Source organism: Suillus discolor (genome assembly GCF_016758755.1).
Source record: "Suillus discolor strain FC423 chromosome Unknown F5147scaffold_38, whole genome shotgun sequence".
Classification (NCBI taxonomy): Eukaryota; Fungi; Basidiomycota; class Agaricomycetes; order Boletales; family Suillaceae; genus Suillus; species Suillus discolor.
This window is the reverse complement of record NW_024541285.1, coordinates 370324-386212: the sequence shown is the minus strand read 5'-3', so window position 1 is coordinate 386212 and position 15889 is coordinate 370324. Positions and strand designations below refer to the sequence as shown.

General features: G+C 47.4%; 6 protein-coding genes across 6 annotated transcripts; 3 read left to right on the top strand and 3 right to left on the bottom strand.

The window, feature by feature from the left end:
* Positions 1-940: 940 nt before the first annotated feature.
* Positions 941-1559, bottom strand: F5147DRAFT_242896 (uncharacterized protein). Its single transcript, XM_041428801.1, has 2 exons — positions 1186-1559; positions 941-1130 (listed from the first exon to the last, which is right to left on the bottom strand). Exons 1-2 carry the CDS (start codon positions 1494-1496, stop codon positions 1100-1102), a joined length of 342 nt encoding a protein of 113 aa, XP_041291288.1. The 5' UTR covers positions 1497-1559; the 3' UTR covers positions 941-1099.
* Positions 1560-5371: 3812 nt separating this feature from the next.
* Positions 5372-6230, top strand: F5147DRAFT_654196 (uncharacterized protein; the record flags this gene model as incomplete). Its single annotated transcript, XM_041433849.1, has 4 exons — positions 5372-5376; positions 5456-5731; positions 5784-5868; positions 5985-6230. The coding sequence occupies 4 exons, from the start codon at positions 5372-5374 to the stop codon at positions 6228-6230; spliced, it is 612 nt and encodes a 203-aa protein (XP_041291287.1).
* Positions 6231-6804: 574 nt separating this feature from the next.
* On the top strand, positions 6805-9374 carry F5147DRAFT_805769 (uncharacterized protein; the record flags this gene model as incomplete). Its single annotated transcript, XM_041443355.1, is given in 9 exon segments — positions 6805-7288; positions 7349-7529; positions 7630-7708; positions 7728-7886; positions 7941-8282; positions 8333-8464; positions 8519-8832; positions 8882-8932; positions 8976-9374. The coding sequence occupies 9 exon segments, from the start codon at positions 7074-7076 to the stop codon at positions 9372-9374; spliced, it is 1872 nt and encodes a 623-aa protein (XP_041291286.1). The 5' UTR covers positions 6805-7073.
* A 363-nt stretch (positions 9375-9737) lies between these two features.
* F5147DRAFT_702756 (uncharacterized protein) lies at positions 9738-10045 on the bottom strand. Its single transcript, XM_041437811.1, is given in 2 exon segments — positions 9738-9980; positions 9999-10045. 1 exon segment carries the CDS (start codon positions 9903-9905, stop codon positions 9750-9752), a length of 156 nt encoding a protein of 51 aa, XP_041291285.1. The 5' UTR covers positions 9906-9980; positions 9999-10045; the 3' UTR covers positions 9738-9749.
* Positions 10046-10355: 310 nt separating this feature from the next.
* Positions 10356-11520, bottom strand: F5147DRAFT_805761 (uncharacterized protein; the record flags this gene model as incomplete). The annotated part of the gene is made up of 3 exons (XM_041443354.1): positions 10356-10796; positions 10848-11177; positions 11335-11520. 3 exons carry the CDS (start codon positions 11518-11520, stop codon positions 10368-10370), a joined length of 945 nt encoding a protein of 314 aa, XP_041291284.1. The 3' UTR covers positions 10356-10367.
* A 1647-nt stretch (positions 11521-13167) lies between these two features.
* F5147DRAFT_638065 (uncharacterized protein) lies at positions 13168-15665 on the top strand (the record flags this gene model as incomplete). Its single annotated transcript, XM_041432962.1, has 9 exons — positions 13168-13418; positions 13478-13657; positions 13713-13855; positions 13890-14015; positions 14070-14411; positions 14462-14593; positions 14648-14961; positions 15010-15048; positions 15104-15665. The coding sequence occupies 9 exons, from the start codon at positions 13168-13170 to the stop codon at positions 15548-15550; spliced, it is 1974 nt and encodes a 657-aa protein (XP_041291283.1). The 3' UTR covers positions 15551-15665.
* Positions 15666-15889: the final 224 nt, after the last annotated feature.

Genomic DNA, 15889 nt, shown 5'->3' with positions numbered 1-15889 from the left:
AAATTATAGTCCGTGTTATCCACTGCGACGTTTCAGCAAGCCTTCTCCTTCAAACCCGAGGCTGCTGCCTATGGTATGTTGCTACGATCTCAAAAGACCTGTGTTCATAGTGGTTTACGTCGAAGAGCAACGCACTCGCAAGCCAGAAATCTTAAAAAGGTCTCCTACGTCGCAAAGCAAGAAACCGCCAGAGCCCATGTTCCTCAGAAGTTCGGGAGTCCCATATTCACAGCCCGAGAAGCCATTTGCTTGAATTGACGAAGGGCAGTCGCATGCTCTACATCATCGTATTCCGTAAGTTCCGATGCATCACGGAGCTCCATGGTGAAGAAAGCTGTCAAAGGCGCAGCTCACCACACAAGATATCAGGGAATAACTCTGAGGCGGTACGCAAGATGGTCTAATCGTTGAGCTGCCACAATGGAGCAGTGAGCAGCATACATTCATGTCGAGCTTTGTGTTTGTAGCTCGCAGGTCGAAGGACCCTAGGAAAATAAACGCATCAGTGAGTGGTTCTGAGTTATATCAGGACCCAGGGTGACGAACTCGAATGCGTGATCCAGTGGTCACTCGACAATTCTGTATGGATAACCTCTTGAACCGTTTTTGTTGAACACGCACCACGTGCATATATGCACCTAAGAAATGTGATGGAACCTGCCCTGTTTCCCAAGGCAAGCATTGACGAATCGAGGATTGGGCATGGTCGTGGTTCCCTGATCTGGTTGTTGTGACAAGGCGAACCTTCATTAGGACGTCAGAGAATGTTATTCCGCACCACTGAGCAGACTAATCGCTTGTGCTCGAAGAGGGTTACGGACGATGTCCTCAGATGAAGCTGTGTTGAGCAGCAGTCCTGTAACGTCTTGAATCTCGACAAAGGTTTGGGTGAAGTGATATGACATAGCTAGCACATTAGTACGTTCTCCCTTGAAGAGATTTTTAGCAGCTGCTCGAGCGATATTTCTTTGTTGGGATTGAGAACAGATATCACGCATCTCGAATACATATATCAGCTGCATGCCAGGCATGCAACGATGGATACATTCCCCTTGATGTGAGATTGCTGGAGGGGCATACAACATCTCGAATAGCCCGATCAAGAGATCCGAGAGCGATAGCGCTCCAATCTTGACATCATTTCAAACTTCACAACAGACGCCGAGAAGCAGCAACCATGCTTACCTTGATATATATTCGGCTACATGCGTCACTGGTTTTATCATCGCCCTAAACCACCCGAAGGGCCGTTGCCCTTGCTCATCTCCTCGAGGTGACTTGATATCGGGTGGTGTGCTGAAGTTAATTCCAGGGTCTGAATGCAGAGACGAAGTGCCTTGCCCCATGGATAGCGACAAATCCCAAAGAGTTCTCAGTATGATAGGTCGGACTACCTCGGTGGTAATGCGGGCCTGTCTGTCGTCTGACCAATGCACACAACCCCCAGAAAGGTGTACAATGACGGTTGGCAGTGCCAGTGACGTGTAAATTGCCATCGGTGGAATACTTTGCTGTTCCCTTTGTTGTATCGCTGAGAAGCCTCTTCTGCGCTCTAACTCTGTCCAAACGATAGAATGATGAGTAATATAAGACGCGCGAGCTCGAAACACATCGTAAACCGAGGCTTCCAAAAAAAGGTGCACAGATTGACGGAAGCCTCTCGTGCCCGTAATATGGAAATTAAAGTTGACCGCAGCATTGACAGACTGTGTGACGACTTAGATACTAAGGCTGACCGACAAGATCGACAGTCATTGTGAGGTAGATGCGACAGTACCTTTTGGATATCGACGAGCGTCGACAATCTGGGCACAACGCACACACGGGCTGCATCTCAATGACTCCAGGCTCATCTGCTGTTGCCATCCAGTTATGATACTCTTGTTGTTTCTCCATGACGTGCCATAAAGTAGGGGCAGAAATGGGAAATACACGTCCGACAGGATATTGATCGCAAGCTCCTTATTGAACTCGAGAAACTCAAAGAGCTTGGCAAAATACGACAGACGTCCCATCATCAAGGGGCTCCCAATCCGACACGACCAGCGAAACAGGAGGCACGATCAAAGCGAAGTCAATGACAAAGTAGAAGACGACGAAGCATGATGCAATGGTTCCGGTAATGCAAAAAGAGCTATCAAAAACAAACGTGTACATACAATTCGGACCGGCTATGACTCGGGATTCGGGATTGTGATCACCGCAAGATCACCGACATAAAAAATCGCTCTAGTTCTAGCTCTGAGGCCTTGAGGGTCCACCATTGACCACTTTCATCTTCTCATTCTACTGGTGACGACTCTAAATACGACATCCTGTCTCTTATGCTGTCAGATCAATTGGAATTCGTTGTGCCACATTGGATGATCGGAGAACTTGACGATTCTAGCATGGAAGATACATTCGCTGCCCGGCTTAGGGCCTGATACGGGCCCCGGCTTGAACATCTGCATTGGACACAGCCTGAATCGACGGCGTGGAAGCATCTCTCCAATTTCCTCACCGTGCACACGGTAGCAATCTGTATCAGATTCCTTTACCCGTCGAACTGGCGTAATCTCAATTTCACACCGAGTCAGTGTCGCAGACTTTTTTTGACGTAGAGATGGCTGCAAACACACCCTCATCACTAAAAACTTTTCTGCAGAAACCGACCAGCTCATTCTTTCGCTCACTGGCGCAGTGCGAAGTATGCTGTTCTCCTTGATTGCATTGAAAGGACATCAGGAACTCTTAGGCAGCTTGACGGCAGTCACGCAGTTTTTTACTTCCTCATTTACCTTGACAACGACCTTCTGGTGGAAACTTTTTCGTTGGACGCACATCCGCGCGCAGGATCTGGCAGGCCCAGGCTCCGCGTCTTAGTTTCCCCACCGTTATGTTCTAAGGGTCATTTACCGCACTCCATCTATGCTCCCTGCCAATGGTAGTGGATGCTGAGGCTGCGTGTCGATATCGCTCCCAAAGGCAATTCATTCCAACACGGCCACACATGCCGGGTGCTAAAGCTGGCGCTCGCATCATTTTCTCGATGCTTCCCTATTCCTCCATAGTCACTTAAGAGCATGACAATGCCACTGGAAGCTACTTCCTATCATGGCTGGTGGGATTCGGATCTTCTGCGTTTATTGGTGGTCAGATCACAGGAGCAACCCCTGGGCCCAGATTTATATGCTGATGTTCGGTGATTATCCCATAGTCCCCGTCAAATTTTGCCATGCGTAGATGGAGCGAGCAAGGGAGGTCATGTTGAGGCCTTGTGGCCTGTACATGTGTTTATACAGAATTTTTTTCTGTATTACTGTTACGGACTTGCACAGGCCATCCAACGTGTACGAGTCTTGAATCTGCGGGTCATCAATCAGATTTGCAAACGACTTAACATTGGCGAAGTAGCTTTTTATTTGTTGCTTGAACACCCGTTGGTTTGGGCAGTCACATTCACGTTCGGACTCAGTTTTATAGAAGGGTGAAAAGGAAATGAGGTGGTGCTCACTGCCGGCATGAATTGCAATTGATTCCGCTCTGCCGTGGCGTTGCTGATGCTGGTTGCTGGCCTCCTCTTCTCTAATCCTATTCTGTGTTTATTTTTGTACGCACACCACAGTCTTCTCCGAGTCGGATCTAACGTTGACCTCGAGTGTGCACAGGTCAGAAGCACGGAATAAAATTATACTTGCCATAGAGGGAATTCATCTAGCCGTATGGCGCAATCAACATTCAAGGTTCCATACTAGTACTGATCCCTGGCTTGTGCTCGTTGAACTAAGTCAGATCCGGTCCCGGGTGATGTATACGCGCTATTACAACAACGTTCCATTCCACCTCACCCTGCTCCGCCCGAGATTATTTGCACGCTGTACCACGGCTAACAGGTTAACTTTGGCGTCAACTATTGGATCAACTTGAAAGTGCCTCGTTGCTCAGGTCAGTAGCACTCGGATGCAGAAGTTAGTCAACTCGAATCCGTGTCTAGACCTCGAAGTTTTTCAATTTTGAATTCTCTGTCTGGCTGCACAGTTGTAGGTCAGAACTTGGGGAAAGGGATTTACCATAAATCGGTCGGACAATTCTATTCGGATGGTAGGTCTCCAATTCAAATAAGTACTCTCTTGCTTAACGAGCGCATTTACAAAGTTGGCGCTCATTTGTGGGGATCACAGTTCCATTCCATCAAGTAGTTCACATGCATACTGCACTGCAAATGCGTTTCGCCGTAGTGACCGCCGAAAAACTCTCTTATCATACGTTAAGCGCACACAGGTTCGACTCAGCCGCCCATTCCCATGCATTTTCAACTGTTTGAAAAACTTCTCCGATGACGCGCAAGTCCCGACCGATTGTATCACCTGGCCCCACAATCAAAAATGAGGGATTCTGAGCCGCCGATATACTCGCGATCGCCGATCATTCAAGTTTGCGAAAGGAATGCGTCGGAACATCTTATGAACGCAACCGTCGGATCCACACATGCTGCCCATCCATAGACATCAAGCATGGAAGTAGGTTGCGAGAAATGAACGTGCCGGTTATTCGGAAATATGTCCCCTATCGTGTGCTCACAGCCATAGACGTCAAATGTGGAAGTACGTTGCGAGAAATGAACGTGTCGGCTATTCGGAAATATATCCTCTATCGTGTGTTCACTCAAATGTTCCCAACACTAGCCTCGTTGCCTTTCGAATTCCACTTCCTTATTCGCTCCTTGCACGATGCTAAGGACACCGACAGGCACCACTTTCATCCGTCGTAGTTTTCCGTTAAAGGCAGCCATGGACATTGCATAGACCATTCTTATTGTTTCTGGGTGGAGCTTTATCGGCGCCCTCTGGTGTTTCCAGTGCATGGCCCTCTCAAATTGGACGGTCATCAATTCTCGAGCATCCGACAACTTTGACTGTGCTAATCTCCACCGTACTATCCGTGATCACGACGAGGTCGGTTGAAACTTGCGCAAGACGACAACGGTATGTTCTGACTTCATGTTGCCCAGCCTACTCACAATAGAGTCTCGTACAGCGGGTCAACAAGGGGCGAGACTTGATTTTCATGTATTGTTGAAAGCTCGTGGTAGCGCATTCGACAAGATGGTCTAATCCCTGCCGTGAACGATTCTGATTATAGCAGCTTTCCTGTTGCTTAGATCTGACCGCATATGGACTTGCTTTTACCAGTGGTTTCATGCCCCAATGTGATAATCCACCTAGGTCGCCACCTTTTTGGTTTCCCTCTCCAGGGTCTTGGAAAGAACTATACCGTAACCCAGTAAGGCCTCACCGCAGAAGTTAACTGTTAAGATGGGAATACTTCTACAGTGCCTATTCTGATACCTTCAGTTTCATTTCCCACTGGGGACAACGTCAGCTTGACAATGTGGTAAGTGGTAGCAGAGTGTCCAAATGACAAGCAAATCATTCCCTTAATTCTGAACAAAACATCACATCTCGTGTTACAGGAAGAAAGATATTCTGATAACAGGTCGTACTAAAGATGCACTCCTGCCTACGACCGTCTGCGAGGTCGTCCTGCACGCGACGACAGTGGACGTCATATATGATCGAGGCATAGTTTCGACAGCAATAGCTGATCGCCGTCCTTTCGAAGACTCGAACATGGTCTTCACCAAGTTCATCGGATCAATTATCAAGCAGAGAACAAACAAGGCTTCCAGACCATTCTTATCAGACTACTTAACGGCTTGCATTGATAGCAATTCAATTGCCGTCAGGTGGTAGGAAACCTGCCATTGCTGTTCTCAAACGCAAATAATTTGTTAACTGCAGGAAGGGTAGTGGTAGAATTCAGTGGTACAGTAGGTTGCAATCACCTCTTCTGGCGAACACGCTGATGATGGCTTTGTCATCGGCAGTATTTGAGACTTGCCACTGGCGTTCTTCCCTGGACAGAATCTGAGACTCTGAGTTAGTACGTATGACTGGGAAGAAGGGCGTCTCATCTACCTGTTTTCTGTTCGTTATCTTTAGAATGTTTTGGTTATTGCCGCCAAATTCAATTTGAAGAACGAACTGCAGCATCTACGAAGAGATGGTGTTGTGTTTGACTACTGCGACCCCATCCGCCTCATCGCGACTACTGCGATTGGTGGGCTAGAAGGGCAGCTGTTTGGTCTTGAGCACCATGGTGGCTTGAAGAGGAATGGAGAGATCGAGATTCGGCACGTGGTGGAATCGGCGAGCATGGAAGGAAGGAAACGGCTAGGTGTATCATAACTGCGGCCCACCATGTAGGTGCCGGTGCCGGAACCACACCCCAATACATACCTTGCAGATACCAGCGTAGGAATTACGTCGATGATAGCAGCAACTTCATATATAGCGATGCATGATAGGTTTCATTAAGCTTCCGAACCTCGGCCTGGAACGTAGCCGGACGGTAGCGTCTGCGTCGACTCATTGAGCTGCTATGACATCTATACTGAGAACTACTGTATAGTCTCGTAGTCACATAGGGTGGGCTGGCAGTTAATCCGTAAACCGCTTACATAAGCATTAATCAACACGGAAAGTGTGACACGCGGCGGCGGCCCTTCGGTCTCTTCCCGCTCACATGCCCTCGAAACTCGGAGGATGATGTGGGCTCACTGTACGCCGAGCATGCAATTTGCTGCAGGTATTTGAAATTAAGCGCATTTCTCCCAGTGTCCCAGTGACTTTCTTCGAAGTATCCATAGGGCTGAAATTTAATTTCTCAGCAAAGGCAAACTGTGCTGGCAAGTTTTTGTATACGTATGTTGGTACCATCTATGAATCTGAACCTCCAACAGGGTCACTCCAAGGGGGAGGTTGGATCTCACATCTTCAGTATCCCCTTGTCTTCAAGTTCGCCCTCAAGTTCCCGAGGACTTATCCAGGGAGAATCAAAATTTAAGTAACGCAATGAGAGTGGCTGCGTGGCTGATCGTCTTCATTGTGTGCATCTTGCGCATACGCAGTATCAGGTCCCGCGACTAATTCTAGAGTCCAGGCTGTGTCAGTGGCGTACATGCAGCAAGTATATAATATTTTTATGCGAGCGAGAGACAGCTGGATTCTGCGTCTACCTCTTCTCTTCTGATGCATCATACTCACTCCAAATTCGTGCACTACACAGTCATTATCATCAGCCAGATTTTCATCCTGGCATTTGGATACGGATTCCTTGGTGCTGTTGCTTACTATGAGTACCTTGCTCCATCTGATTCAGTCTGCGAGACAATGAAGAACCATCCTGGGGAGGTAACAATGCTAGTCGCATTGATAGCAACTGTGCTATCAGTCATCACTGCTACGTCCGTCTACTTTTTGTTCTTTTCGACTGATCGTTCATGAAATGTGATTTTTTCCACCAGCCTTTTCACGCTGTCCGTCAAAGAGGCACTAAGACATCGAATATGCCAGCCCATTTCCCTAATTCAACTGAGTGCTGGTGTCGCTTTAGGCACAGGGCTCTCATATTCTCAGCCATCGACACGTGGAATTGACAGTCCTGACGTTGTTTATATTTGGGGTGCTGAAGCTCTTAACGGCCGGGTGCGTCTTTTCTGAAACCATTGTCGAGATCTTCTTATTCAAATGAGGTTATAGGTGGACAACTCTCTTGACACCGACCTACTTCATGTGGCCAGTACAGATGAATGGTTCCGAAATTGACATAACTGGAAGCGCATTTGCCACCTTGCTTCAAGAAGAATTCCTGGCAAGTGGTCTCAGTATGTATCTCTACTCAAGTTACCGAGTGGTCTGTGAAATGGGATAACGAAGTCCAGAACGATGCTTTCGAAGTTCTCGATATCGGTGGGATGCTCAGTGGAGTTGCTGCTGCAGGGTTTACCTTCGGTCTTCCTGGGACATTCAATTTTAATGGTGCAAAATATAACATATCCACTCGTACGTCTAGTCTCTCAGTTCACTCTAAACTATTTTACGACACTGTGCAACCAGAGGGGGTCGTACCTACCATTGAGGCATTTTCCGGCTCGGATGGAATTCCAGATGCTAATGGTACTCGTCTCGGGTTTTCCGGTGGAAATGTCACGGTCAACACAGGAGTCGTACCCGGATTACACTCCGGCGTACCTATTCCTCAAGGTTTCAGCACGAACTACTCCATGTGGCAACAAGGGTTGACAGCGAATGTCAGCTGCCAGGCCATTGACTCGAGTCAAACGCAGTACCTTTGGAACACGAACAACTCTGATGTCATCTATACCAACCCAGCTGCTTCGAGCAACAACTTCATTGCTGGCCTTCGCTTGTGGAATATCAGTGTAAACTGTGGTACCAGTAAGTTCGGATATTGGATATCTTTCCTTGTGTTCACTGACGGCTTCTAGATACCTCGACAGCGTACGAATATGTGACCATGGTGGATGCAAATGGAAATGGAAACTTATCAGGGAATGGCTTTCTTCCATCTGTTGTGTGCCTAGGACCAACGTATATGAACCAAAATTATACAAGCTTCAGTGAGCTCTTGGAATATGCACGTTGGGACTCATTGACCGAATCTGTTTCTGTAGCCATTTTTACGCAAGGGTTTTACAAGTATGATTTCCTTAAAGCAAGCGTGTGCGAAGTGGTTCCCCTGTTGACCAGAGTCCGCGCCGATTACTCCAACGAACAAATTTCTTCTGAGGTCATCTCATCCACTCCTTTCCAGTCAGAGAATGCCGAGCTACTGTTATTTATCGCTGGAGTTGCCAGGTATCAGTCGATCAACTCGCAGGGACTTACGAGCAGCACCATTGGGGATACCCTGTACTCTACCTATTCTTCGACTACTACTGAATACGTCAATAACAATCTCAATGACACGCAGGTTTACCTTGAGCTTGTCAGTTTCACGTCATACAATCTTGATCCACTTCTTATGACTTTCTTAGGAGGATTACTGGCGTGGTGTTGTTGAGTTTTCTGCCACAGTGAGGTTGCTGGTCTGTTCAATATAGTCTAAATTGACCTAGCATCATTTTACAGTTTCTTCGCTCCGGGTTCATGGCTACAGGCAGCTTCCCCGATAATATCATCCCGAACAACCTCTCTTCCCCAATCAACGGGACCATGTTCATATCGACGATAGGCTGGACTCGCTGGACTAAGAACTCGCCGACGTATCTGCTCGCTACAGTGCCGCTCACCATCATCACCATCCTCACTTTCTCCTGCGCGTTGTACAGTCTTCTGGAGACTTTGGAAGAGCATCGAAACCACACTCACAAGGCCCACTTCAATGTGTCAAATACAATTCATCTCGTTATGCTATGCGCTGCCGGAAGTCTCAAACTGGCAGATTTCGGCAATCGCAAGGGGATCAAGAAAAATGAGGTTGTGAAGGTTCACCTGGAGGATCTCCACTCCCCCCGGCTTTCAACTTGAAGTTAGAGCGAGGTCGGGAAACACGAAGGGGATGCATGATTTTCAACCATATCGCGTAATGGTAGTCTGTTCTCAGTTGTATGTGAACCTAACTTGGTCTTGTTTGACATTTGTAGTGCACGATGTCGAACTATAGAGTAATAAATGTCATTGTTTTTGGTTTTAGGATGTGATATGGATCCAGGAATAGGAACGCTCTCGGGCTACACCGCGTAAACTATATTGTAGAGCTCTAACTTAGAGGTGTACTATTACAAGATCCGTAATGCACGGTCCTTTCCAAATTTCCAGTATAAGTATACATTTACAGGGTATGTATGATCTATGAGGCTACGATAATGTGATTGTCGACGTGTTGAAAAAAAAACCATACAGCTACAATATGTCTAGGGTCCTGATGTTCATAATGTCAATCGAAGCCGTGTGTTTGACCTGCGCAATGATATTATGGTCCGACGCGACCCTTTTGTATTCTCCAACGCGTTGCTGCGCTAGTAAAAGTGTGCTGAAAGCCTGCCCAAGGTGAACCATCAAACGCAATGATCGCGAGTGAGCTTCCGAGTCAACTGACAATTCCTCTTCTCAGCTGAATCGTTGGACAACTCGTCAGTGTGATCTAATGCAGACTCGGACTCGGACCAATCCCCTACGCTCTCCCCTTCGTCTGCAAAGGCAAGCTGCTCCGCAAATTCAGGCAGCCTATGCAAGGCAGACGGAGTCTGCAGTTCGCGAAGAGGGAGGCATTCATGCTCTCAAGCAGGTTATACAGTTTCGAAGCTAAATCCACAGCCACAATGTTTCGCAACAAAGAGACCGCCGTCTGAATCCCATCTTCAGACAATGATGGTAAGGAGCATGGCGGCGTTGCATATGAGATAATATCGACTGGAAGGCAACTATTGAACTCGGACGATTGTCCGACCCAGTCGAGGGAAGTGATGTCACCTGAGCACATTTTGCTTCTTCTCGCCATATATTACAGGCAGATGAACGCTAAAGATACGAGTACATGATGTCTTCCTGCATGGTGGTGACACATCTTGATGCCCATTGCAATTTCTCTCGAGCGCCTCTCATCCCTGGATGGAAGGAGATCAGGGCCTGTGCACCTATTCCCGTCGCACCCTCCAATTCCTTCATGATTGCAGGGGACCTTTTGTGGTTGGGAGAGCGATCGTCGAGATATAAAGACCAGTCCTTCTGATAAAATATAACGACTTTCGGAGCGACGAATTTTTGAAAGGCCCATCCTCGTTCGTTCCAAACACTACTCGCCAGTGCACCGGACTGGGATGAAGGAGGGACGTCAGATAGGTGGATGGTGGTGAGCGTTGAGTGGCGGTACCAGACGAACATGAAGTTGACTGGTTCTTCAAGCTCGACGTTGTTGCTCTTATCGATGCAGCATGTATCCATCCACGCCTAGAAATACCCCGCATTAAAAGCGATTTTGCAGAATGACTGCAGTTTCACGATGCCACCAAGTCCATTCAGCTCGTACATGACTTTGTCCTGGATGTCGTGCAGCAGCGCCTCCGTCTCTTCCCACCTGTGTGATAGCAGGACGCAACGGAAGTGCATCGCCACCACTTCCTTGATGCGTTCCATTCGGAGATCTGAACGCTTCGTTATGGATGACAAAAGCTCCTTGTACTCTGGAGTTGTTTTGAAAGAGTTTAGCTGTGCTGCTCGGTCGCACAAAAGACCCGTAGAGGTGTTGAGCAGACAAAGGGGGGCGTTGCTGAGTTCAATCCAAACTGCTCTTCGAATAACGTCTTCTGCTTCGGATGGACAGATGTACTCCTGTAGCCTGCGTGACACTACGGACTCTAGACTTGCTGTCGGACCAATCAAAGCAATCGGCGTTTGTAATTTCGTTACTCGAAACCGTCATGTGTTGGTATGATTTCACAGTATCTTGGAGTTTACCCGCCTGAAAAAGTGCATCACCTTAACGCACCACCACCAAATCCTCGTATATTTCGTGAATGTTCGATTTCGATGATAAATCGCGGCGGTTGAGAGCGGCAGTGAAATAGTCAGCGGCTTCGTCGTGACGTGCGCCATCTAAAGTTTTGATTCCGAGTTGAACGTGTAGATATGCATAATGTGCGAGTTGCAAAGATGAATGTTGATGACCAAGCATGGATGATACTTACTTGCACGACACGACATACGAGAGTATCGGCATTCGGACAACCGGCAGCGAGTTCTTTGAGGAGCAGGTTTGCCTCGGCATATTGATCTGCATTGAAGAGCGCTCAGGCCTGAAAAACACAATGAAGCGGAGAGTATGCGAGGCAAATGTAACATACCTTGATCAATAGTAGAAAATGAACGATTTCTGGTCCGTATACATGAATGCAACATCAAATGATGCTCTCGCGTCCCAAATGCGGTCTTTTCCGCAGAGGGCTATGCCCTTGGATATATAGCCTGTCAGTGAGGGCTGAATACTGATGGACTGTCACCGTCGAGTTAGTCTTTCAATGATGAATGAGTGAATCTCACCTTGGTTGCATCATGCCACTGCTGTGCTCAGACGCAAATATTTTGTTAACTGCAGGAAGGCTATTGGCGTGGGGTGGTATTCAGTGGCATAGTAAGTTGCAATCACCTCTTATGGAGAAGACGTTGATGGCTTTGTCACTGGCAGTTTCTGAGACCTGCCACCGGTGGTCTTCCCTGGACAGAAATACCTTCCGACATGTGTTGTCACGACTGGCATCATGTTCTGAGTCAGCACGTATGACTGGAAAGAAGGACGTCTCATCTACGTGTTTCCGTTTGTCATCTTTACGATGATCGGGCTGGTTACTGTTATTGCCGTCGGATTTAGTTCGAAGAACGAACTGCAACATCTACGAAGAGACGATGTTGTGTTTGACAACTGCAGCCCCATTCGCCTCATCACGGGTACTGCGGCTGGCGGGTTAGAAGGGCAGCTGTATGGTCTTGAGCGCCATGGTGGCTTGAAGAAATTGAGATTCAGCACGTGGGGGAATTGGCAGGCATGGAAGGAGGCCTTTAGGGGTATCATGTGGGGCGCACCATGCAGGTGCCGGAGCTGGAACCGCACCCCAAATACCAGCGTAGGAATTAGGTCGGTGGGCCATGGCACAGCAACTTCATATATCATAGCAATGCATGATGGATTTCATCACGCTTCCGAGCGCCTGGAACGTGGCCGGGTACAATAGCGTCTGCGCCAACTCGTCGAGCTGTTATACCATTTATACGTCTCGTAGTCACAGGGTGGTTTAGCCCAGCAAGCCGCTTACATAAGCATCAATAAACACATACTGGGAAGGTGGCCGCCTCAACTTAGTCATGACACGCCGTGGCGGCCCTCCAATACATTGAAGTTTACTTCAACTCGCATGCCCTCTCCTTCCCCTCCAAGTTCGAAGGATGATCTGGAGTCACCGCATGCTAGGGGTGCAATTTGCTACAGGTGTTGGAAATTAAATGTATTTCTCTCGGTGCCCCAGTGAGCTTCTTCGAAGTATCTGTAGCGCTGAAATTTAATTTCTCAACAAAAGCAAATCTGGCAAGTCCTTGTATACGTATGTTGGTACTATCTATGAATCTGAACCTTTGACAGAGTCACTCCAAGGGGGAACTTGGATCTCACATTTTCAGTATGCTCTTTTCTCCAATTTCTCCTTGAAGTTCGCGAGGACTTGTCTAGGCGAATCAAAAATTTCAACGACGCAATGTGACTGGCTGTGTCAATGGCGTGCACGCAGCAAGGGTCGAGTATATATATATTTCTATGGAAGTGACAGACAGCATGGATTCTGCGTCCACCTCTCCTAGGCCTCTTGCGGTGTCTCATGCTCACTCCAAATTCGTGCACTACACAGTCATCATCATTAGCCAGATTTTCATCCTGGCATTTGGATATGGATTCCTTGGTGCTGTTGCTTACTACGAGTACCTTGCTCCATCTGATCCAGTCTGCGAGTTAATGAGGAGCTATCCTGGAGAGGTAACGATGCTGGTCACATTGATAGCAACTGTGCTATCAGTCATCACTGCTACGTCCGTCTACCTTTTGCTCTTTTCGATTGATCGTTCATGAAATGTGATCTTTCCACCAGTCTTTTCACGCTTTCGGTGAAAGAGGCACTAAGACATCGGATATGCCAGCCCATTTCTCTAATCCAACTGAGCGCTGGTATCGCTTTGGCACAGGGCTCTCATATTCTGAATCATCGACACATGACATTGACAGTCTTCACGCTGTTTGTATTTGGGGTGCTGAAGCTCTTAACGGCCGGGTGTGTCTTATCTGAAACCATTGTCGAGATCTTTCTTATTTGAATGAGGTTATAGGTGGACAACTCTCTTGACACCGGCCTACTTCATGTGGCCAGTACAGTTGAATGGTTCCGAAATTGACATAACTGGAAGCATGTTTGCCACTTTGCTCCGCGAAGAATTTCTGGCAAATGGTCTCAGTATGTATCTCTACTCGAGTTAACGAGTGGTTTTTTAAATGGGATAACGAAGTTCAGGACAATGCTTTCGAAGTTCTCGATATCGGTGGGATGCTCAGTGGAGTTGCTGCTGCAGGGTTTACCTTCGGTCTTCCTGGGACATTCAATTTTAATGGTGCAAAATACAACATATCCACTCGTACGTCTAGTCCCTCAGTTCACTCCAAACTATCTTACGATACTATGCAACTAGAGGGGGTCGTTCCTACCATTGAGGCATTTTCCGGCTCGGATGGAATTCCAGATGCTGATGGTACTCGTCTCGGGTTTTCCGGTGGAAATATCACAGTCAACACAGGAGTCGTACCCGGATCACACTCCAGCGTACCTATTCCTCAAGGTTTCAGCACGAACTATTCGATGTGGCAACAAGGGTTGACAGCGAATGTCAGCTGCCAGGCCATTGATTCGAGTCAAACGCAGTACCTTTGGAACGCGAACAACTCTTACGTCATCTATACCAACCCAGCTGCTTCGAGCAACAACTCCATTACTGGTCTCCGCTTGTGGAATATCAGTGCAAACTGTAGTACCAGTAAGTTTGGATCTTGGATATATTTTCTTGAGTTCACTGATGGCTTCTAGATACGCTGACAGCATACGAATATGTGACCATGGTGGGCGCAAATGGAAATCCGAACTTATCAGGGAATGGCTTTCTTCCATCTGTTGTATGCCTAGGACCAACGGATATGAACCAAACTTATACCAGCTTCAGTGAGCTCTTGAAATATGCACGTTTGGAATTATTGACCGAATCTGTTTCTGTAGCCATTTTTACGCAAGGGTTTTACAAGTATGATTTCCTTAAAGCAAGCGTGTGCGAAGTGGTTCCCCTGTTGACCAGAGTCCGCGCCGATTACTCCAACGAACAAATTTCTTCCGAGGTCATCTCATTCGCTCCCTTCCAATCAGAGAATGTCGAGCTACTATCATTTATTGCTGGAGTCGCCAGGTATCAGTCGATCAACTCACAGGGACTTACGAGCAGTACCATCGGGGATACCTTGTACTCCATCTATTCCTCAACTACTACCGAACGCATCAATAACAATCTCAATGACACACAGGTTTACCTTGAGCTTGTCAGTTTCACATCATACCGTCTTGATCCACTTCTCATGATCTTTTAGGAGAATTACTGGCGTGGTGTTGTTGAATTTTCTGCCACGGTGAGATTGCTGGTCTGCCCGATATAGTCTAAATTGACCTAGCGTTATTTTGCAGTTTCTTCGCTCCGGGTTCATGGCCACAGGCAGCTTCCCCGATAATATCATCCCGAATAACCTCTCTTCCCCAGTCAATGGGACCATGTTCATATCGACAATAGGCTGGACTCGCTGGACTAAGGATTCGCCGACATATCTGCTCGCCACAGTCCCGCTCACCATTATCACCATCCTCACTTTCGCCTGCGCATTGTACAGTCTTCTGGAGACTTGGGAAGAGCATCGGTCTAAAAAGCACAAGGCCCACTTCAATGTGTCAAACACAATTCATCTCATTATGCTATGCGCTGCTGAGAGTCTCACACTCGCACATTTCGCCACGCATAATAATGGGAATGCGATCAGGAACAATGAGGTTGAGAGGGTTCAACTGGACGAGTTCGACTTCCCCCGGCTCTCAAACTCAAAGTTTGTGGGAGAAGGGAAACATAAAGTGGATGCATGATTCTCAGCCATATCACGTTACGGTAGTGTCTGTTCTCAGTTGTATCTTCAAGGGTCTTGTTTGGCATTTGTAGGGCACGGTGTCGAATTATAGAGTAATAAATGTGATTGTTTTGGGTTTTAGGATGTGATATGGAAGTGGACGAAGTCTTCAGCCAAACTGAAGACTGTCATATTGATCATGTTCGTGCATTCCACACGGAATACTCCTAGGAAGGGTCTCGGCTACACCATCAGTTCTGTAATGCACATAGGTCAGAAGCACAGAACAAAATTATACTTACCATAGAGGGAATTCATCTAGCCGTATGGATATTCAATGTTCCATACTGAGTGCACT